The sequence below is a fragment of the Xyrauchen texanus genome, chromosome 35 (assembly GCF_025860055.1).
Source record: "Xyrauchen texanus isolate HMW12.3.18 chromosome 35, RBS_HiC_50CHRs, whole genome shotgun sequence".
In the NCBI taxonomy this organism is placed as follows: Eukaryota; Metazoa; Chordata; class Actinopteri; order Cypriniformes; family Catostomidae; genus Xyrauchen; species Xyrauchen texanus.
This window is the reverse complement of record NC_068310.1, coordinates 24,425,507-24,449,345: the sequence shown is the minus strand read 5'-3', so window position 1 is coordinate 24,449,345 and position 23,839 is coordinate 24,425,507. Positions and strand designations below refer to the sequence as shown.

Sequence of the window (23,839 nt, the reverse complement as noted above, 5' to 3'; positions counted from 1 at the left end):
ACAACAACAACAACAACAACAAAAAATTTATATTACTTAGGATATAGGATATGTTTATGTGTCCTAATAAAGGCCTACAGCCTATGGTTCATGCATAACGTGTCCATGTGACTTTTTTTCTTTTCTTTTCAAGATTTGAGGTTAAAATTTAAATGAATAAATAATGAAATGTGTATATTAACCATATATCATATAACTAAATAACTTGTAAAAATACTACTTTTTATTGTTACTATATTAACTGTCAGAGAACACTTTGAAAATATTTGATCAATACCACCAAAGGACAAGAAGCATATTTATTTACATGCACAACGTGTTTTATTTAATGTTTTGTTTAAATAAGCACCTCTATGACAAAATTATGAAAATGAATAAACATGACATTAAACAAAAAAGGTTATTATATTTTCTGTTGAATATTTATTTCTAGCCATAGGCCTAATATATTGATTTAGAAAATGTAATACAGTTGCATAGTTTAAAATCACATTTTATTTGTAGATTTAGAAAACAAAATAAACTAGTAAAATCGTAATAAAAGTATATATATAAAAAAGTTTATATAAAAGTTTTATTTTGTTGAAAGGAAAACAAATAACCTGCAATTGTTTCCCCTATTTAAATAATAGCGAATAAAAGAGCGCAGTAGCCTAGTTCCGGAACTCCAGTCCGTGTTTTAATCCAGGCATGTGTCTCAAAGCCTAGAGAGCCGCCTTCCTAGACAGCATTTTAAAGCATTATAGCTCAGCTGACGCGGAACCCGCCTATGATGCCCAGAAATCTAATGCTCAAATAATGGTGTCTAGGTAGGCAGTTCTCTAGTTTTATAGACACGCTGATTGACCACTGTTCTACCATTCAACATCGTCGCACTCCAAGTGATCCGCCCGTGCACGCTGAAGTTTCTGCTGCCCACCGGGAAACTGGCACCAAGATAACAAAACGGATATTCACAACTCAACCATCAGTTTGTCTGCATTTGATCTCAAACGGACTCAATCCACGGAAGGATTTCTTTCTTTTTTCGTAAATGCAGTCCCACCAAGTGTGGGGCGGAGAAACTACGGCGGCCTTACTATAGAAAAGTTTAAAGATTTTGAAATTAATTTAACCTCAGTAACTTCAAGTGACGGACTTTGATTTCCCCCAGCAGCGTTGTTATAATCGTGCTGGGTTGGCAGAAAAATGTGGACGCGGATAAGTGCCGATAAACACTATGTTTTTATCTTCCTTTTGATATTTACGTCGCATCCATTCAAAGTAAGTGAACCGATTCTTGTGCTCCGATTCATCAGCCTCTTCATTAATACATCACACGGCACTGTATTTACTTTTGTGTAATTAAATTAGATGCATGTTTGTTACAGTAGATAGATGTACCAATGGGAATTGTACGTAAAAAGTTACTTTCTCAAAAGTTTCCTCGACGTTGTTATACAATACATTCATTTATACAGTGTTGTTCATGATGGAACATTGAGGGAAGTATAAGATCACGTAAAGTTTATATTTATGTTGTTTTGATCTTTTACGCTTAAATCTGAGCTTCGAATAATGTGTTGCCTGTGTGTTGTCCTGGTCTAATTGTATCCGTTGAAACGAGCTATTCAAAGTTTGTCTCACTGGAGTCTTGCATGTCTGTGTACTTGTATAGCATACTTGATCGACATAATTTCACAACTGGTTCACCAAAATGGACAGTGGATGCTTTTGCGAGGACTTTTGTCTAAGTCTTTGAATTTTTGTTGGCTCTTCATGGTGAAATTATGCTTTGCTTTTGTTTACATAAAAAGATGGTTAGAGTTCTCATAAATTAAAGCATTACAGTTCACAAAAACTTGGCCGAATAAGGCAAATCAGCAGATCAAATGATTGAGTATCAAAGTTAATGTGAAAAACAAATACCCATATCTCATCTTTCTTGCTGGTGATTGCATGCAATCTGTAATGCCTGCTGATAGACTAATCTTGCCTCATTGCTTATGTGGATGGACCGTTACTAAGATTCTTAATACCACAAAAAGAAAGGTAAATTAGCCAAACGTTCAAAGAATTTCACAGCGTTTTGCATTGAGTTGAATGATTTTAATAATTTTATAGCCTTGGCCTATTTTGCATTTAAAGTACTGTGGAAAGTTTGCCATTGGTTTAACTTTTCAGATCAGCATTTTATCAATTATTAAAACATTTTCTTTAGTTGCTTCTTGGTAGGTTGGAGAGTCATTTGCCCACAATGTTCTTGTAATGAGCACCTGTTTTAGATGTAGTGTCACGAGTGAGTTGAAATTAGAGATGCCTTTGACATATATCCTTGACCACCTTTGATGTTGGATCCTCCAAAAATCCTCTGGATCACAGGATAACGGAACGCCCAGTCATGTCTAACTTCAAATTCTTTAAATCGGTTAGCCCAACTATGCGTTCACTCTGCATACCATGTGTAATCCCTCTATTATCATTCAAACACCAGTGAACACAAGCCCCTTCTCACCTTACTGGTCTGTAGCAGTGGCTAACCCCATTGCCTTTGCTAATTTGAGATCTTTGTTTCTTTGTCTCAGGGACCACTGTGTCAATTGCACTATAATTGAGTAAGTAGAACCAGTGGCATGTGTTTTTTCCCCATTACAAGTCCTGTCTAAGATTTGACAAAGACTTAATTTGAGAACTGCAGCCTCAGTTGCTGCCGGCATCCCTAAAATCTTACTGGAATTTCAGGGTCATAAGTATCAATCAGGACTGACAAAACCCCAATAAAAGCACTTTATTACCTTTTAGTTTACAGATACACTCAAGTGCTCCCTCCCTGCAGTTAACTTTCAATGGCCTGGTAATTGAGCAAGGATTCTTTGCTGTCTATTGACACATGTCATTTTTGGGTTAAACTGGCTACTTGTGCGGTTCCGTGTGTGATGATAAAAGAGTTGCAAGTGGTTCAACAGTTTTGAGTGCTGTAGATCTGTATTAGTCAGGTCAATTTAGTAAATCCATTTTTTTTTTTTGGTTGGAAACAACTTTTATTTTTTCCTCCAACTTAGTTCCATTTCAAAACCAGGCATCTGGAGACCCCAAGTGAAATGTAAGGATTTTCTTAAACAATTTCACATAATCAAGAGTTGTACTGTTGTACTGAAAATGTGATATTGACTTTATACAGCAAGAATATACACTCGCAGATCACTTTATTAGGAACATCTGTACACCTACTTATTCATGCGTTTATCTAATCTAGTGGTTCCAAACTTTTTGAAACTGCGGCACTCCTTTAAAGTGTTTTTTTTTCCCCCCCACTGCACCCCAACCACTGAAACAATAAATGAATAAACCAATATGCAATTTTAACTAAAGGAGTATCATCAAAGGTTAATATTGTTTTAAATATGAATAAATTAAATTAAAATAATGTAACCGGCAAGTGTTCTAAACATTGCTTCAAGTTTTTAAAGTAATTATTAAAGATCTAGTAATAAAAAAGATAACGGAGTCAACGGGGCTTTTTTTTTTTTTTTTTAAGAACATCAGCAATTAATCATTTAAACATTTTTATATAAAAACATAAAAAAAAGTAATTCAATGAAATTTAGAACTACTTAAATTTACTTTGTGGTTATTCTGCTCTCTGAAGGTGATTTATTTGGACACAAGCTGGTATGAGAAATTCATTAAACCATAATAATTGTGATTGGGAGCCTGCAAAGACAAAAGTTATATGTCATCAATAAGGGTTCACTTCCACAATTTGGTACAATTGCATTCATATTAGCAGCGAATTGCACCGGAGTTCACTTGAACCATAACCCAGACAACCTTTTCAAGTGGACTCTGGTGTGGTTCGCGGGTATGCAACCGAATTCGGAAAACTGCGTTCACACTACCCAAACAAACCGAATTTGACGTTGTTTGAACTTGGGTGCGCACCAAAAGTTCTAGTGTGAAAGCCCCCTAATGAAGTTTCTATAGATATAGGAGTTACTGTTTACAAACAAATGCTCGGCCCCATCCCTTCTGGGTTCTTTTGGTTGCCCAGAAAGTCCTGCTGTCTATGGGCGCTTCACTCAGATTATTGTGTAGGTACTCCCCGTTTCCTACAGAATATTGAAAAGCGGGGCTTCTTTTAATTTCCACCAGATCGTTGCATCAGGAATAACACAGGATTTTACATAAATGATGATAATTCACGGGTCACCGTCATTATTATGCGTCTGCTCTATTAGACCCAATTGACCCGCGGCAGCTGTTGTTCGATATTAACTTTTCAATGAAGAAATTATGTAAACTCTGATTGGAAACTGCTTTTTTTAATTTCCAAAGTGCTGTCACTGTGACAGATATGAGGTCAAATATGATCTAACAATGAGCTTATCTGATCAAGACCATCATATACGATATAACAGGAGGAACAGATCATGTCTTCACCACCCCAGCGCATGGACTACTGTTTGTAGTGAATAAAAATTATCTTATACTGCTAAAATTATGTTTTGCATTTATTTTAAATGCAGTAAATAATATTGTTCAATCAAAAACCGTGGTTAATCATTTAAGTAGTAAAGACACGTCTAGTGGTAGTTTTATTTTTATACATCACATTTCTTAGGCTTTATTCATCAACCTGTTACATGTCTGACAATCATACAGGCTCATTGAACCTGGTTTTGCTGATATTTCAGAAAAGAACCCACATAATTTCTTCACTGTAAACCATAGATAGCCAATTTATAATACATATTATTACATTCTATAAAGCTTAAAAAATTATTTAAACTGCAGCCACCATTAAAAGCTTCTGCTTGAAAGAACCCGGAAGCATGGTTTCTTGCGGTGTGACGCCAGAGTAATTTCATCTATACAGTCAGAGTTTGATTGCAAAGCAGAGTAGCAGACCTTTTACTGAAGTTTATTGGGCTTAAAGCTTCTGAAGTTGTCCAGTCAAGGATAGAAAGAGCTTTTCTCTTTTTCTTTTCAACATTGTTGTTTGGTAAATTTTATCGCAAGGCTTATAACAGTTGCAGCACGTCTATTAGGTTGCCTTTACACATTGCACAGAACGGATATTTTGAAATAATATTTTTTTTTCCTGTCTACATCACGTAATACATTAATATTGCGCCAATGGACATGAACCAGATGAGACTGGTCAGAGCTGACAGAAAGGCTACGGTAACTCCGATAATCACTCTGTACAATTGCAGTGAACAGAATGGCATCTCAGGATGCACAACATGTCGAACCTTGAGGTGGAGGGGCCACAACAGCAGAAGACCACATTAGGCACTTTATTAAGACCTTAGTGTTCCTAATAATGTACTCAGTGAGTCTCTCTCTCTCTCTCTCTCTCTCTCTCTCTCTCATGCCCAAATTTGGACATTTTCACTTAGGGGTGTACTCACTTTTGTTGCCAGCGGTTTAGACATTAATATCTGTGTGTTGAGTTATTTTGAGGGGACAGCAAATTTACACTGTTATACAAGCTGTACACTCACTACTTTACATTGTAGCAAAGTGTCATTTCTTCAGTGTTTTGACATGAAAAGATATAATCAAATATTTACAAAAATGTGAGGGGTGTACTCACTTTTGTGAGATACTCTGTGTGTGTGTGTGTGTGTGTGTGTGTGTGTGTGTGTGTGTGTGTGTGTGTGTGTATATATATATATATATATATATATATATATATATATATATATATGCAATAAGATATCAGCATGGAGCTTCAAATTTAGACATATTTTGTTAAGTTATTATGTCTATTTTTCTCCACTCAACATCTTTTTCCAAAATAAGCCAGGGCAGCATCAGACTTTGTGCATTGCAGATAGACTGGGTTAATTTATTGTTGACAGACTCAAAACATGCTAGAATACATAGTGCGTAATTTGGATTTAGACATCACTGAACATAGTGTCACAAGTATACCCTGTCCCTGACATCATCTGGGGAGTGCTTCTAGAGTTTTGAAGTTGGTCTGAATTCCTGTAAACATTCAGCTTACTGCTTAAGTTGCTGACACATTTCTGTTCTGTCTTTCACCTTCTTGGCCTTTGTAGCATGCTCCCATTTACTGTATCTTATGTAATATCTACATATAGTCCAGCCATCCGGGTTGTTTTAACACTCGCATGGACTTCCAAGTAAGCTCTGAGGAATCTAGTGCACAGTGCTTGGAAAACTGGGCTCATGTTCAATGTGATTTTGATGACAGGAGATTATTAATGGGCTCAGTGTGTGCTTATGTGTATCTTGTTTGTGACCTGCTTGTCAACCTAATATGGTTCAGCGAAGATTAAGTAATTATTGCTATTAAAATTTGAGCTCTGTCAAGAGATGTTTTACTCACCTTCCTACGGTATTGTTCCAGACTTATGAATATCTTTCTTCTGTGGAACACAAAATATGTTTGGTAGAAGGTTGTCCTCAGTCACTGTTCAGAATCATTGTATGGAAAAACGGTGTAATAAAAGGCTAACATTCTGTGGCAACATCTCTGTGGCAACATCTCATTTTGTGTTCCTCACAAGAAAGCCATAGGGATTTGAAACAACATTATGGCGAGTAAATAATGACAACATTTTGATTTTTGGTGACCTTTAAGGTAATTTTCAGTTATTTCATTTGGTCTAGCTCCTCATTCAGCTGTAGTTGAATATGGCATGTTTATATGGCCAAGTGCAAACGTGTTGGCACAGATGGAGAGCAGCCTGTGCTGTTGTTATTTGTTTTGTAGTGAGACTGAGGTTTGGATTGGGGTCAGAGTGGCTGGGACATCAACATTTTTCATTCCTGATGTATTGACTTAACATTTAGGAAACCATCTTTATATTTTTGTTGTGTTTTTAAGCTGCACACATCTTTCCAATTACACAGACACAAAATGACAAACATCGTTACTTAGGATTTTTCTAGTGGTTAGAGCTTGGAATAATAATTTGCAAAAGGATTGTTTCCTAGTTTGCTTCTAGGTCGGAGATCATACTATTGCACACATAAATCCGTCCCACTTTTCTGCTTCATCTGCAGGTAACCTGTGGTATGTCACTGTGGGAATTTTCATTTTTCATTTGTCAGCTGTCCATGATAGAGTTGGGGGCAGGCTTCAAACACAGCTGCATCTCAGCTGGTATTTTAACCCTTGCAAGTGCAGACATGAGTACACATACTCACAGTGCAGCTTGTTGCAACATAAGCAGTAACCTTATCCTGACCGCTCATTCTAAAGCTTGGTTTATACTTGAAACAGCCGCTGGTTCACGAGTGTTTGCAAGCACAAAGTGAAGTAATCGTGGCTGTTGCCTGGCCTCTGCAAAGCTCCATTTCGCCTGGTCGTACACGTCCTTTTTTTATATTTCCGCATGGTGTGCATGCAGAGGGTCATTTCAGCACGTGATTGCTATACGTCTTGCTGGGAAACAAGTGACTGAAGCGGTGGATCATAATTGGGCTATATACTTTAATATAATTTCATCTGAATAAAACTAGAGGTAAGAATTGAGAGAAGTAACCCCTGTGAGATTTAGGTGAGATTGTTTGAAATTTTCAGATGTTTTAATAAATGTTACCTCTAGAGCCCTTTAAGTGTTAAAAGCCTTTGAATCTCCAAAAAACACATGGAGCATAAAAGTAATCCATACTACTCCAGTGGTTAAAGCCATATCTCCAGAAGCAATAAAATGGGTCTGGGTGAGAAACAGATCAATATTTAAGTCCGTTTTACTATTGGCAATTTTTACTTTTGGATTTGCATTCGTTATGCTTATTGCCACCTACTGGTCAGAGCTAGTTAAAGGTAGAGATTTATATATATAAAAAAAAACAATAGCCAAAGGGCAACATTCTTTCCAGGTATAAAATTCCACAGCAAAACCCTTTTGCCCAGGTCTTGTCATCTGTGACCGCATTCCTGGCCTGGCTGGCGACAAAGCACATTTTTCCATTGATATTTACCAGTTTACTCTTAGGTTTAGGGACAATGAATGTAGTTGACATAAGAACAGAGGAGACCAAGACAGCAAAGTCAAGAGGGTGTTAGAGTAAATTACAAAGGCACTCAAAATAAAGTTCAATGCTCAAAAGAGAATATATTGTAGAAGATTTGGTCAAAGTATACAAAAGCTTCTTAAAATGTATTGAAGTGCAAGGCAGCATATGTATTTATATTCCTCAAACAGTCTTGTTAGGGTTTGTTCCAAACCCTTAAAACAAGTGGCTATGCAATTAATTCAGCCTTTTATACTTTAAGAAGTTTAGATTATAGTTTGAAAATCTGACAATGTGATTTTTGCATACTAAATTCTGATTTAGTCATCTTTCTTACAACTATTTGCATTATGAATTAAGATTGGACTTGTCTTCAAATCATATTTATTTGACTTTTAATCATTTATAGCCACCTTTACAGTTATATTTTGAATTCGTGAGTGCCCGCAAAAATGTGCTGCTGTAAGTGTCATGATATAACCAGTTCTGCTCAACCACCTCCGATTAGGATTTGAACCGTCAGCTGGAATGGTGGCAGGTGCGCTAACGAGGAGACTCAAGGCCACAGCCTCTAGAGTCAGTCACTAGTGCACCTCTTGAGGCCAGGGCAGTGAGGTATACACATACTGCACTGTTATTACTTACCAGCTGGCTCCTGTTACAATGACAACAAAAAGGCAATTCTGATGCATCATGTTTCCGGTTTCTGGTTTTGAGATGCATATAAAACTGACTGAAATTAGCTATCCAGATGGAGAAAAACAACCATTTAAGTGGGGTTTTTTTTGGAGTAAAAATTAATTTCAGGCTCAACATGTACAGTTGTTGGTTGTTATAATAACTTAAATAGTTAATGATATCAACGTAACTAACCTTAGACCATCGCTTCATGTCATCTACACACTTTGATGAGGTACTGTCAAAAAATGGTCATCTCAACTCTGTGAAGTATCAGCACTATAAAGTCATATGTATTTTTTTCTCCCCAAGTTGGAATGTAGTGACACCTCAATCTGGGTTGCAGAGGACAAATCTTAGTTGCCTCCACGTCTGAGACCATCAATCCATGCATCTTATCACGTGGCTTGTTGAGCGTGTTACCTCGGAGACCTAGGGCCTGTGGAGGCTTCACACTATTCTCTGCGGCATCCACGCACAACTCACCATGCACCCTACCGAGAGCGATAACCACATTATAGTGACCACGAGGAGGTTACCCCATGTGACACTACCCTCCCTAGAAGCCCCGTCAGAGCCCAGTTAAAAATGGGTTGCATTATGAAACTCGTTTGAAAAAAAAAATTGTAGCGGAAAAAACAGCGCACGAGAGCACTTTAGAAACTCTTCAAAGAAGATCATTATAAGCACACAGTTTAATGTGGAGCGGTTGCTGCATCAGGTGTGTTTACTTTGTGCTTGTGCTGTTTGAAGTGTGAGAGTTGTTTATCTCCAGTGCATCACTTTCATTTTACTGCTATTTTCCATGTTTTAGAATGTAAACATGTTATGAATTCAAAATCAGCTGCGTATTTCGCAAAATTGTTGTTCTTACCACAAGCGATTCTCTGTTAATCACATCCTCGTCAATCAAACCGATCGCAATGGAGAAAGGGAGCGCAATCATTTTGATTAAACTGTCCAAGATCATACCACGATTTCAGTTTCAATGTAATCAATTGTGCAGCTGAACTCTCAGCAGTCAAGGTGTGCCGGTTTTTAAAGTGTAAGAGCATGCAATAGGCCTACAGTGAGCACCGGGATGAGTAAATTCAGACTTTTACATTTTCAAAGGTTTCTCTCTGGAGATACCCATGAACCCTCATACAGTATCATTCCTCAGTCACAAAGGCCTCTATGCCCCCATACTTGGAAATCTGTTTGTAAAGAAATATGAAAATAATACATATAGAATATTTTTCTATTTTTCTTCAATGTGTTCTGTTGAAGAAAGAAAGTCATACACACCTGTGCTATCATGAGGGTGAGATCATTTTCAGTTTTGGGTGAACTATCCCTTTAAGAGCTGTGAAATTCTAACCAGTTAAAGGAATGGTTCATCCAAAAATGAAAAGTCTGACATAATTTACTCACCCTCAGGTCTTTTGAAATTTGCATGATTGTGTTTAATTTTTCTTCCTTGAAACACAAAAGGAGATATTGATTGAACAATGTCCAAGCTTCTCTTTTCCGCGCAATGAAAGTCAATTGTGCCAACAGCTGCAAGATTTTCAGTGAAACTTAAATTTTAGTCCAGTCCTCAAACAAAGATGTATATTAGAATATGACACGACTCTCTGGAATACTCTATTCGGATTAATCCATGGCGCCATCCAATGGTCAGAAATTGCTCTGTAACAACCGCACAGCAATGTTTAATGTCCTTTTATTTGTTTATTTGGCAAGTAGTCTTGTAATAGGCTGAATATTGAGGAGTTGGGGTCCAGATCATCCTGTCAGGGTTTATTGAGTGATAACAGTCGGCTCACTGTACATTTGGGCTGTGCGATGTTATCGGATACTGATGATAACTAACAAAGATCCCGATGCATATTGCGACAATCAGTTGACAGACGATGATCGACAAAATTGGGAAATGGCAAAACCATGGATCTGGGAAGTCGCTAAATATATTAAACTGTTGCCATTGTGTAAAACTAGTACCTGCCAAATGCAACGAGGCTGAATCCAGTTCGCAATTTCCTCGTCCAAATGTATTTCATATGCAAGTAATTTTGCCGCAACAGGCAGGCGACCTGTAAAATGTCTTTGAGTGACATTAATCTGTAGGCTATTATTAATTTGGCATTATAATCATAAATCAATATTTTCAAGGGTGATTATCGCTAAAAAAATGTTTTACATTTTGCCCAGTCCTACTGTACAATATCCCATATAAATTATGTATTATGAGTCACAAAAACTACTTTTTATAATGCTTTTGTTGTGATTTTTGGCTTATGTGGACATTAAGAGCCTTTGGTCACTATCCATTGTCAAACACAGAATAGATTCATGAACTATCCCTTTAATGAGAATATGTACTGTCAAAACACTCCTAAAGTTTTCAAAAACCTGGTCCTTTTTGCTAAGTAGACTCAATATTGTTAGTCAATAACAATCTGTGGTTTTAATATTTAAAACGCAACCAAAAGACACTCAAATACCTGTTTAGAGCAATATATGAACATTCCTGTTCCCAATTATATGGTTTCTGCATGTGAGAGGGGATCAGGTACCAACTTTGTGTGTTTGAAATACTTAGCTTCCGATTGGCTCATTCTAGCTCCATTCTCTGTTTTAAATCCTTGGGTTTAGCCTTCCCTTGTCACCTACTGACAAAGGATCAAGAAGCTGGCCCGTCAAAATCAGCAGGATTACCTTTACAGTGGCTGGGTCACAAAGCAGAGGACTCTGGAGAATCTTGAGGGCCCCAGGAAGGATTCCACCAAGTGTGAGATAAATCGGAAGGAAAGGCATCTATCCTCAGAATAGAATCTGTGTAGAATCTTATGGTCACACAGAAAGTGTGACCATAATGAGAAGGACGAAACTTGAATCGAAGTAGAAGTAATACCTATATGATGCCTATATCTGCCTGGTCTATTATTATCTGAACAACACCTATGCCATTATGACTGCAGAAGAATCAGCTACAACTATAACGATAAGGATCCTATTTAACTTCTGTATATGATGAGCCAAGAATATGAGTTTTCTTTTTTCTAAAGTAGTCCCCCTTTGCCTAGATTTTGCAGACATGTATTCTTGACATTTTCTCAACCAACTTCTTGAGTTATCACCCTGGAATGCTTTTTAAACAGTACTGAAGGTGTTCCCATCTATGTTGGGCACTGATTGGCTGCTTTTCTTTATTATTTGGTCCAAGTCATCAATTAAAACAAATATAATAATTACATTTTAGTTTTTGAATGAAATAAACTGATATGGTGGTACAATTATTTTTGTCTACAAAACTAATTTGTAACATTTAAGCATACGCCTTTAGATCAAAATATTTTTAAGATCATGAAAAAAATTTCAGTCAAGTGTTTCAAAAGTTTTGACCGGTAGTTTATATATAGAATTTATTTTGAATGCTGTTAAAAATATTCTTCATTGTTAGTTCAAGTTACCTAAAGCATTTACAAATATTAACCACTTTAACTTTATTGTCAAGTGTTGCCATTAATTATGATTATTATTAGGGGAATAAAAAAAACAATACTAAAACTTAATTCCATGCAATGGCTCACCATACAATATTTCATGTAGGCCAATATGTGTCCTAATTGAAGCCAACATCCTCATACCACATCCACCAACACATGCCTTTTAAGTACTTTTGACCACAATGAAAAAGGTATTGCGTCTCAAAAATGACTAACTTGGAGCATTAAAAAGAAAAAACTGAACTTTTTACCTTTTTGTGTCAGTAAAGACATTTATTCTTCCTTGTTCAGTAAAGAACACTAAAACAGTAAAAGACCACAAAGGTATCCAAATAATTGTCTGTTTAAAACCAATAAAGTGACGCACCATATGTTTCCCATTTCAAGATCTATTAAACAGCAGCTAACAGCTGTTACACATCTACTTAAAATTATGACTACCACAATAAACATACTTTAAGACAGTTTACACCTTATAGGAAGCCTGGACATATAAAAGACATGACACATAACCAAATATATCCATTATCTTGAGTTAGACAAAGCAGCCAAATCCTACGTACTATAAAGTTTTGAATGTGGATAGAAATATGGAAAAAGCTGTTAGACTGGAGATAAACTCTGGGCCCAGTTTACTACTTCCACAACAACTTAAAATGGTCTGGGGTGTTTTTAAATTAAATTATTTTAGATTGCAAGAGCCTGATTTGTGTGTTGGTTGAACTTAATGCATTGTCCAACCCAAATTGATCTGATGGCATGCATTGTTTCAAAATAGTTTTAATGGCTCAAAATAACCCTGGTAAAAAAAAAAAAATTAAACCAGCATAAGATGGTTTGCTGGTCTTTACTGATTTAAACCTGTCTAGGTGGTCTCTAAATCTAGCCAAGCTGGACTTCAACTGGTTTTGCTAGTCAGCCAGCTGTGGTCTCCCAGCTATAAAGTGCCCAAAACCCTTCTAAAGGCCATCTAGATAGGAGATCAGCAAACCACTTTAGACTGATTTAAGCAGTTTCTATTTAGCTGGGAAATTCAAAGAAATCAATTAAGTGTTTCAGTGTCTTTTTTCATGCAAATATTCCTGAACTAGATGTTCTGAACCAGACGTGAGCTTCTTGTTTTACATTGGGTAAACTCAGAACTGCATAGCCAATGTTTCCCAGAGGATACAAAGCCATTAAAAATTATCTTGCATGCTAATCTGAAGTGTGGTTATCTCAAAATACTGCATAATGCAATCTTCTGTTCTTAACACTCATAAGACAGTGAAAATGATAATCTACATATACATACCCTGCAGAAAGACCTTATACATCTTGCAAAACTCAATCTGGACTTGAGTTAAACTAAGTGAAGTTTACACCAAAATCATGTTTGACTAAATTAGATTTTGTTTTTTGAGAACTGTTATAATTATCATGACTGAAATCGTACACAGTCAATTTGTGAACATGCTCCAAAAGACAGAGGTGATGTGTGACGTGTATTTAAAGCTTCCTCAGCTGACAGGGTGGAGGAAGGAATTCCCATAGACTAGACCACGTGTGTTTGAACTCATGCAAGGCAAAGCCTAATAAAACTCCCAGAATAAAATTAAACATAACTTCTTTAGTCTTCCTAAGTCTTCCAACAATAACAATAACTTAATAATGAAGCTTGTCAACATCTGTGTGACAAGGGATTTATCTCACAATAAAAGCAAGCGAAGGGTCTTACCTGCCATTTTATTGGAAGCAGATGTGAGGCATTTCATTTCCTTCTGGAAATTACAGGCACACAACAGATTGTTGTGCCCAGCACAGGAAATGTCACCAGAGGCCCAGCTAATAATAATTTACGAAGTGGAATCCCACAGAGTCAGTCATACATTGAGATGGATCCAGTGGTGAAGAAATGCCAATAAACATTTTAAAATGGGATGATCAATCATTAAGATTTGCAATTTAACCACCAATTACAGAACATATATTATAACTCATACAGAGACATAATGTATCAGTTAAAAGTTTGGACACATACTTTTCATTCTTTATTCCTTCTATTTTCCACATTTTAGAATACAATTAAACAGTAAAGTCATGAAAACTATTAAATAATACAAATGGAAAGTTAAGCAGATTTTTGTAATGGCCAAAAAATTGCCAAACAAATCTGAACTAACTTATATTTTAGCTTCTTCAAACTAGCCACCCATTGTCTAGATTACAGCTCTGCAAAATCTAAGCTGCTTCTTTAACTGTACTGAAGGGACACCCATATATACTGGGCAGTTGTTGGCTCCTTTTTTTGCTATCTGATCCAAATATTTGTTTTGTAAAGACATGCATACCTAGGTACATTTTATTTTGGCTTCAAAAATAATTTCAAACATATAAGCATAAGAATTTTGACCAAAAGGTATTTAATATCATGGTAAATAGATAAGTGTGTCCAAACTTTTGATGGCTAGTGGTTTTTCTTGTTCCATGTTATGATCAAATAATGCAAAATAATCCTCAAAAGTTTAAGTCCCTTATATGAGCATTTCCACTTTTGCCAAATAGAATTGAGTAATTATGAAATCTCTCATTCTCTCTTGTTATGTCAGACAATACAACAAAGGCAATAATTAAGACTGTGCCCATTCTTGTGTTCCAAGTCTCAGCAATGCAGGCCTAACCCACAAAAGAATAAAGTGCATTTAAACTTGTGCCTACAGGCAAGTCTTGTTCCTGTGCCAAGGAATTTGACTCAATGAATTTCGCCTCTGTGCCAAATCTTGACAATTCGGTGCCCCTGACACCACCCTGTGGACCCATGTCAAGATGATAATAGAGGCCCAGTGGTATAGCAAGGCCTTAAGTTGAAGGGCTCCTTTGTAGCGGCTACAACACTCCACAATTGTAGCAGGGCTTCCAGGTTGTCATAAATCCCCACCAGAGGTGGAAAGTAACGAATTACAACTACTCTCGTTATAGTACTTGAGTACATTTTTCAACATAAATATTTGATTAAAATTAATTATTTAACTTCACTACAGTTATTTTTCACTACAAATACAAAGTTAAAAAATATATAATATTTTTGAATTTTTGGGAAGAAGAAATCGGCAAGTTATAAGTGCTAAATGTGTTTATAAACTAAAACACGCTGTGCACTGTGCAACAGAAGCCTGCAGGGCACAGCCTCATGAGCACAGCAGCTTGCATAAACTGCCGCTGGTGTCCTCTCTTCTCTAGCTTCTCCAATAATTTCTGCCCTGTCACTATTTTGTGATTTTCTGCATATTTCATTTTATCCTGGAAAGGAGCCGTTCATTCAGGTACAAGGGAACCATCTGAGCACGATTAATCACACTGATCAAACTTCACTTGTTTTTAAGGTAGGCAAGGTTTTAACTTTCAAACATTAACACAATGTAGTTTGACATAAACTCAGCAAAAAAAATAATTTCCTCTCACTTTCAACTGCTTTTATGTTCAGCAAACTTAATGTGTAAATATTTGTATGAACATAAAAGGATTCCACAACTAAGACATAAACTGAACATGTTTCACAGACATGTAACCAACAGAAATGGAATAATGTGTCCCTGAACAAAGGGGTGGGGTCGAAAGTAACAGTCAGTATCTGGTGAGGCCACCAGCTGCATTAAGTACTGCAGTGCATCTCCTCCTCGTGGACTGCACCAGATTTGCCAGTTCTTGCTGTGAGATGTTACCCCACTCTTCCACCAAGAAACTTGCAAGTTCCCAGACATTTCTTGGGGGAATGGCCCTAGCCCTCACCCTCCGATCCAACGGGTCCCAGACATGCTCAGTGGGATTGAGATCCGGGACCTTCGCTGGCCATGGCAGAACACTGACTTTCCTGTCTTGCAGGAAATCACGCACAGGACGAGCATTATGGCTGGTGGCATCAGGATCAGCCTTTGGAAGTATTTGTCGGCCGCATACGACATCGAGACTGTCTCGTTTCATTCTTGATTTTAGTTTATTTTTATATTAGGAATGCCAATTTTTTTAACAATTGTATAATTACAAGTGAATATACATAAAACGCATTGACAATAGATGAAAAAAAAGAAAAATGAAACAAGACAGCCTCGAAGGTGTATGCGGCCGACAAATGCGACCTACGGAGGACGCATCCTTCCAACCGAGACACAAAAGTATCACACACTTAGCAGCCGAGGAGGGAGAGGAAGGACAGCTGTGAAAACAATAGTTGGACAATGGAAAATGAGTCGGAAGCACAGTAGCATTTGGATGAATTATAATGTTAGTGCACAGTGTAGAATTTGCCAATACAAAATCTCATATAAAGACGGCATATGCGAACTGTGTAATAATAATTTAATTAAAATGGTTTTAACACCAATCATAGTCAAACTATCGCAAACTGTCTGACTTGAAAAAAGGAAGCCAAAAAAGCCGGCTCTTTTTGGTGAGCTGATCCGAATGAGCTGGCTCACTGAAAGGAGCCGGAATACCCATCACTAAACGGGAGCTTATAAGCTTGCCTGCTTATAATGTAATGCTTTTACAAACAGAGATCCGAGATTATAAAGCTGAAGTATCCCTCATCCAACTATAAATGGAACGCAGGCTTAAACATCAAAATTGTGTTCTCTCTGGCTGTGACTGTTCCATAATGCAGTATTTTCATGTGCAGTGTGGACAGACAAATTGTTTGTTGCTGGAATCGAATCTGACATTCATTTAAAAATATCAATATCTGTAAAAAATGTAATTCCCTTAATTTTGTAAAATATGGACAATATACAACTAACATCTGAATCAAAACCAAATGAATGGCCTAGTTTAGATTACAAATGGGTGATACGTTCTTAACTGCAACAGTACAGTATCACAGAGAGCTACTATAAAGATTCTTCTTCCTGTTGATTTTTTTTTCCCCAGACATCAAATTAATTGCTTCCAGATTTCCAGTGTCCACTGATATACAAATCAAAAGAGGTTCTAATATTAAGTTGGTTTGCATTAAACAGGCCAGTTCAAACTTATTATCAAAAGGTACAGTAGAAGTAACAAATGAATATCAGCTCTTTTAAACCATAGTTTTTCCTTTGGAAATATTTTCTGAAAATCAGGCTTTGTAAGGAAATTACACAAGACAGTCACTCATTGGCGGGAAAGTGTAGTTTAGGTCATGAAATGGTCATAAGGTGTGGGTGGAGGCAAAAATACACAAGGCCAGTTTATACTGAAAACTATAAATCTTTTATTTCAATTGAGGAACAGCTCAGAGCATACTACTATGAATGGCAGTGGAGGCCGTGCATTTTAAGTCTCGGCCTTTAGTGTGATTTGTGCCATTAAGAAAACACAATTTCACAATGATTAAGACACCTTATGGACATCATACATTATGTAATATATAATAATTTTCAGTTACTGATGCCAATGTAAGAATTCATAATTCACAGCCATGATTACTTTAACAGACGGTTACTGAGATTAAGCGAGTAGTATTCGGCTGGTCATGTGATCCTCACATGGTAGCCCCCTCACAGAACGGACAGCTAGCGGACCGTGAAGAGATATTTGCGAAATTTGACAAAAAGTGTATTGGATTAAAATGACTTACTCCACCTTAACTGCAGCATGACTGTTTTGTGAAACATCCTTGTGGTCGCGTTTAGTGTTTCTCGCTCTCAATGGGGCATGTGGTAAATTATGCGCGGATTGCGAAGAACAGCATGAGCCTCCACGTGCAGTGTCATGCTCAACGAGCCATGTGATAAGATGCACGGATTTACAGTCTCAGAATGGAGGCAACTGAGACTTGTGTCCACCACCCCGATTGAGGTGAGTAACCGTGCCACCACAAGGACCTACTATGTAGTGGGATTTGGGCATTCCAAATGGGAGAAAAGTAAATTAAAAAAAAAAAAAATTTGTTTTTTAAATTAAAACGTAATAATGAAATTTGTCTTTTGCTCTTGGAGCAAATGGGTAAGTGAAAATAATATTTGCTGTTATCTCCCATTTACTCCCATTCACCGCTGTTGGAAGTTTACCCTGCAAACGTTTACTTCTGCGTTCCAAAACCCAGAGTGTGAAAAAGGTCTGTGGCGATAACGGCAGTGAGTGATGACAGCAGCCTCTGTCTTGATCTCGCCTTGTGCGCTCTTCGCTATCAAATTACCTACATTACTTAATGCTTGATTGAGTCACTCAAGGCCAGCTAGAAGGCCTTGACTGGGACTTATCTGAAAGACTACACCCAACAAGAACAAATAAATCAATCTGATTGGCTGATGAATCTGACAATCTGACTTTAGATGCCTGTTCACTGCACCATTGAGGGATCCTATGGAACTTCTGATGGCTGAACGGCCCGAAGTTCAGACTCATGTGCTGCTTCAGCTAACGAGCTCTGCTTTGGCATGCGATGTGAAACAGGTGTCATGCTTCCCTTGTAAGTGTCGAGGAATACATTCTGACTGGATAAGCTTTTAGTTTTTCCCTATTAATTTGCAGATTAATTGTGGAAAGTGATCAAAAATACATGACATAAATAACAGGATGATTTTTTTATTTATTTATTAGACATGTTAGGCCAGCAGAGAAGGCTTTGCAGGCCATGAGAATTTGCCACGGATGAATGGTACTGTTCTTGAAGTATAGTCAATGCCTACAAGGCAGGGTTTCATCATTGTCTCCTTTTAATGATTTGCCATCAGTGTCTAATCCTTCTTTGTCTGGATTCTAATACTGTCAAATTAACCATGGTCAAACAATGTATAGGTAATGAACTTGCAGGAGCTAAGAATCTAATAAAAATGGCAATATAAATTGAAGATGATAGAAGGTGAAGGTAAAGAATAAGGGGTGGGTATTGTTATAGATTTACTGATTCGATTTGATCGTCAAACTCTCAATTCGACTCAAATTTTGATTCGATATTGATTCATATGAGTACATTTTAGGTACAATGTCCATTTTGCTAACATATGAAAGAAATTACTCTCAGCTCTCCAGAAATACACTAGGACATAGCAGAGCGCTTCACTTGCACTAGCTTCTGTAATGCCTTGCACCACACTCATGTGAAAACAAATCGGTTACCTAACGTAACCTCGGTTCTCTCTAGATGAGGGAACGAGTATTGCGTAAGCTAGCTTAAGCTACGGGAAAGATTCATCTTTTCTGAGATATTGAAGCCAAAAAATTATCCTTAATTTTGTATCCAATGTCAACGCAGTGCAGCAGCTGCATACCTTGAGCGGGCTAGCTAGCGAGCTCATTGGTTGCTCTGCGGCAACTGCTGCAGCCTATAGACAAACTTGAGTGAACTTGCGTCCAATGACAGGCGCCCGCGCCGTCACTGTATCAAAGCCCGCCAGAATGGGCGTGGCTAGAGTGCATATAAGCGTAAGTTCGTAGGCTGGAACCCTGGTTTTCATTGAATGAAGCGAAAATCGCTCGTGGCGCGAGCACGGCCGGCTACGCAATACTCATTCCCTCATCTAGAGAGAACCGAGGTTACGTTAGGTAACCGATTCTTTCTCTTACGAGAGGTTCTCTCGTATTGCGTAAGCTAGCTTATGCTACGGGAACCCATTGTCAACGCAGTGCGCACCAAGCATCCACTGCATGAGCCCCGGGGGTGGGGCGACCTGGGGGAGCCCTTGTGAGTGGGGGAATAATATTTGGCCGGCAAGAGTGCGGGCCAGTGTGTGTGTAATACATAAGCACATAGTGGGAAGGGAAAGACAGAGCGGCGGTGCCGGTCTGTGTGGAATGTGTCCCGTCAGTGCAGCTCACCAGGGGAGCTGTAGCGTATTAAACCGCTAGTAGTTTTGCCTGCAGGGCGGGCACTTCCAGATTGTAAAATCTGACAAAGGTGGAGGGGGAAGCCCAGCCCGCTGCCACACATATGTCGTGAATGGAAATCCCGCTGGACCATGCCCACGTGGAGGCCATGCCTCTAGTGGAGTGAGCCCTAATGCCTAACGTGCATGGTAGGTCTTTTGACGCGTACGTGGCAGCAATAGCTTCCACTATCCATCTAGACAGTGTCTGTTTCGAGGCGGCGAAACCTTTGGTGCGCCCTCCGAACGAAACGAAAAGCTGCTCAGAGCGTCTGAAAGAGGCGGAGCGCGCAGTATACAATCTCAGTGCTCTGACTGGGCAAAGGAGATTGGCGTCGCGTCAAGCTATCGGATGCTGGCAGCGCCGATAGGGAAATGATTTGTGCTCTGAAAAGAGTACCGATCACCTTGGGGACATAGCCGTGTCTAGGCTTTAAAATGACCTTGGAGTCACTTGGTCCAAACTCAAGACACGCAGCGCTGACAGACAGCGTGTGAAGGTCTCCCACACGTTTAACTGATGACAGGGCAGTTAGAAAAACGGTTTTGAGTGAAAGGTATTTCAAATCCACGGATTGAAGCGGTTCGAAAGGGGGCTTTCATAGCTCGAGAACTACGGAAAGATCCCAGATAGGAACCGATGGGGCGCGGGGGTTCATCCTTCTAGCTCCCCTGAGGAAGCGGATGACCAGCTTGTTTTTCCCAGTGACTGGCCGTGCAGGGGTTCAGCGAACGCCGCGACGGCCGCCACGCATCACTTTGAGCGTGGATGGGGATCTGCCCTTATCCAGCAGCTCTTGTAAAAACACGAGCAGCGACGACACCCCACATGTCCGTGGGTCCAGGTCTCTGTCGGTGCACCATTTTGAAAACACAGACCATTTTGACGCATAGAGTCTTCTCGTGGAAGGGGCTCTAGCGTGTATGATAGTGTTTATTACTCCTTCTGGCAAAGTGACGGGTAGTCGTTGATCACCCACGCGTGCAGCGCCCAGCGCTCTGGGTGGGGATGCCAGATCGTGCCACGAGATTGAGAGAGGAGATCTGCTCTCACTGGAATGGGCCACGGGGCTGTCAGTGACAGCTGCGTAAGCTCCGGGAACCATGTCTGATTCTCCCAGCGCGGGGCTATGAGGAGCACTGAGTGGCGCGTTTCCCTGATTCTCTGCATTACCAGTGGCAATAGCGAGACAGGAGGGAAGGCGTAAAGCGGGCGGTTGGGCCAGTCCTGGGCCAGCGCTTCCTTGCTTTTCGAGAAAAATACTGGGCAGTGAGAGTTCTCTTCTGACGCAAAGAGGTCTATCTCTGCTCTGCCGAATATGCTCCATAACTTCTGGACTGTTTGAGCGTGCAGGGACCATTCCCCTGGGGAAATATTTTCTCTGGACAGTCTGTCTGGGCCGTCGTTCAGGTGGCCTGGCACGTGCGTCGCCCTCAGCGAGCACAGGTGGCACTGGGACCAACTCAGTATGCGTTTTGTCAGATGGAAGAGGTTCCTGGATCTGACACCGCCCTGACGGTTTAGATAGGATACCACAGATCTGTTGTCCGAACGGACCAGGACGTGGTGACCCTGAATGACCGGGAGGAAGCGCACGAGCGCGTACTCGACCGCTATCATTTCCAGACAATTTATGCGAAGGAGCTTTTCCTGAACTGACCATAGGCCAAAAACCGGAGAGCCCTCGCAGACCGCGCCCCAACCCGTGTTGGACGCGTCTGTCGAGATGACTTTTCGGCGAGATACAGCTCCCATCCTCACTCCCCGCTGATACCATTCGGCCACTGCCCAGGGCTGCAGAGCTGAAATACAGGTCTGAGTCACTCTGATCGGCTGGCGGCCCGTGGCCCAAGCCCGGCGAGACACGCGGGTGTTTAGCCAATGCTGAAGCGGGCGCATGCACAGTAAACCCAGCTGAAGTACTGCTGCGGCTGAGGCCATGTAACCTAGCATTCTCTGAAATTTTTTCAGAGGCTTGAGGCTGTTCATCTGAAAGGACGCGGCTAGTCGCTGAACACGGCACGCGCAGAGTCTAGTTCTATTCCAAGGAAGGAAATTGCCTGACTGGGCTGTAGTGAGCTCTTGGTCCAATTGACTGCAAGACCCAAACTGTTCAGATGACTGAGGAGAACTGTCCTGTGAGACAGAAGCACCGTATGTGACTGTGCCAAAATCAGCCAATTGTCCAAATAGTTCAGAATTCGCAAGCCCTGACTCCGCTGGGGTGCGAGCGCCGCATCCATGCGCTTCATGAAAGTACGGGGTGCTAAAGACAGGCCGAACGGAAGGACGGTGTATTGATAAACCTGGCCGTCGAAGGCGAATCTCAAGAATGGCCTGTGACGGGGATTTATCTGAATCTGAAAGTAGGCATCTTTCAGATCGAGAGAAATAAACCAGTCCCCCTGGCGCACATGCGCGAGGAGTTTCCTGATTGTAAGCATTTTGAACGGTCTTTTTGCGACTACCTTGTTCAAAACCCTGAGATCTAATATTGGTCTGAGGCCGCCGTCTTTCTTGGGGACAAGAAAATAACTGCTGTAAAACCCCGACTCGCTCAGAGAAGGTGGCACTCTCTCTATGGCCCTTTTGCACAGAAGGTTTGCTATTTCTGAACGAAGCATGCAGGCTGCTTCCGTGTTCACAGTAGTTTCGAACCGCACTCTGAAGCGGGGAGGGCGGCGATCGAACTGTAGCAAATAGCCCTGTTTTATTGTGCTTAACACCCATTTGGATATCCCTGGGATAGCTTTCCACGCTTTGAAGCGTAACGCTAGAGGGTGAATGGCCAAGTCGCCCTGATTGCCGCACACAGTGACGCTGAACAGAATGTGTGAGCGCTTACTGTGCTTATGCATGACTGCTCGCAGACAGCAGGGACAGGCTGTTCTGTGAGTGACTTCCCGATTGAGGTGAATGGGGAAAGAGTCACATCTGTGAAGTGATGCTTGCGAGCATAGTCACGGGCATGGGACTTACATACAGAGAGGTGTTTGCTGGCCGTGTGACAGAGCGGGTAGAGAAGGGCGGCGCATGGATTAGGTGGCGCGTTTATTGACTCTAACACTCGAGCTGGCTGTGCCCGCTTTATGTGAGTGGGCTCTGATAGGGACACGGGAAGTGTAATGCTTGTGTGTAGGGGTGAACACTGGATTGTGGGCACATTTTCTAGACATAAGGCATGTTTGCTTTTTACAAGATTTCTTTGGGTCGCCGTGAAAACGGCATTTGAGTGCAGGCAAGCGGGCAGTGTCACCGGCTTGTTGGCTGCTGAATCCACCACTGCAGTAGCCTGAGAGAAGGGGACTGACAGGGGGCGAAGCTTTGACGGTGGTCCGGCCGCGGCGGGACTGAGCCGTCGTTTCCTCAACAAAGCTAGGAGGACTTCGGTTGCTCAGGTTTCAGCGCAATCTTAGGCCGAGGCCCGCGGGGGGGCAGCGGTCTGCGGCGGCTGTCTGAGCGTGTTCTAGGGCGGCCGCCCTGTCGACGCTGAGAAGTCTGGCTTTGCTGATCTGGGCGCTGTGAAGAGGCTCGTGCAGGAGGCTGGTCACGTGGGCGGCCTGCAGAGGAGCTAGCACGACGAGGCAGGAAGAGATTCATGGCTTGGGTGGCTTTCTGGACTTCCGAGAAACGGTCAACAATGCCACTCACCGCAGAACCGAAGAGACCGGACGGAGAGAGCAGCGCGTTGAGGAACGTGGAGCGTTCAGTTTCTCCCATGTCGGCTAGCGTTAGCCATAGGTGTCTCTCGGTCACAGTCAGCGCGGCCATGCACTTCCCTAGGGCTTGAGCTGCAGCTTTGGTGGCGCGAAGGGCGAGATCCGTTGCGCTCCTTAGATCTGAAACAGCCTCTGGGTGCCTGCCTTTCTCAT

At 40.4% G+C, this 23,839-nt stretch overlaps 1 protein-coding gene across 2 annotated transcripts in view; it reads left to right on the top strand.

The window, feature by feature from the left end:
* Positions 1 to 934: 934 nt before the first annotated feature.
* The window catches only part of LOC127628510 (basement membrane-specific heparan sulfate proteoglycan core protein-like), a 175,261-nt gene continuing 152,356 nt past the window's right edge, over positions 935 to 23,839 (top strand). Inside the window, exon 1 of one of the 2 annotated variants that reach the window (XM_052105297.1) lies at positions 935 to 1,263. In XM_052105297.1, coding sequence (XP_051961257.1) covers positions 1,189 to 1,263 — 75 coding nt within the window. In that variant the 5' untranslated portion in view covers positions 935 to 1,188. The remainder of the gene's footprint in view (positions 1,264 to 23,839) is intronic. The other variant, XM_052105298.1, reaches the window with a different exon arrangement.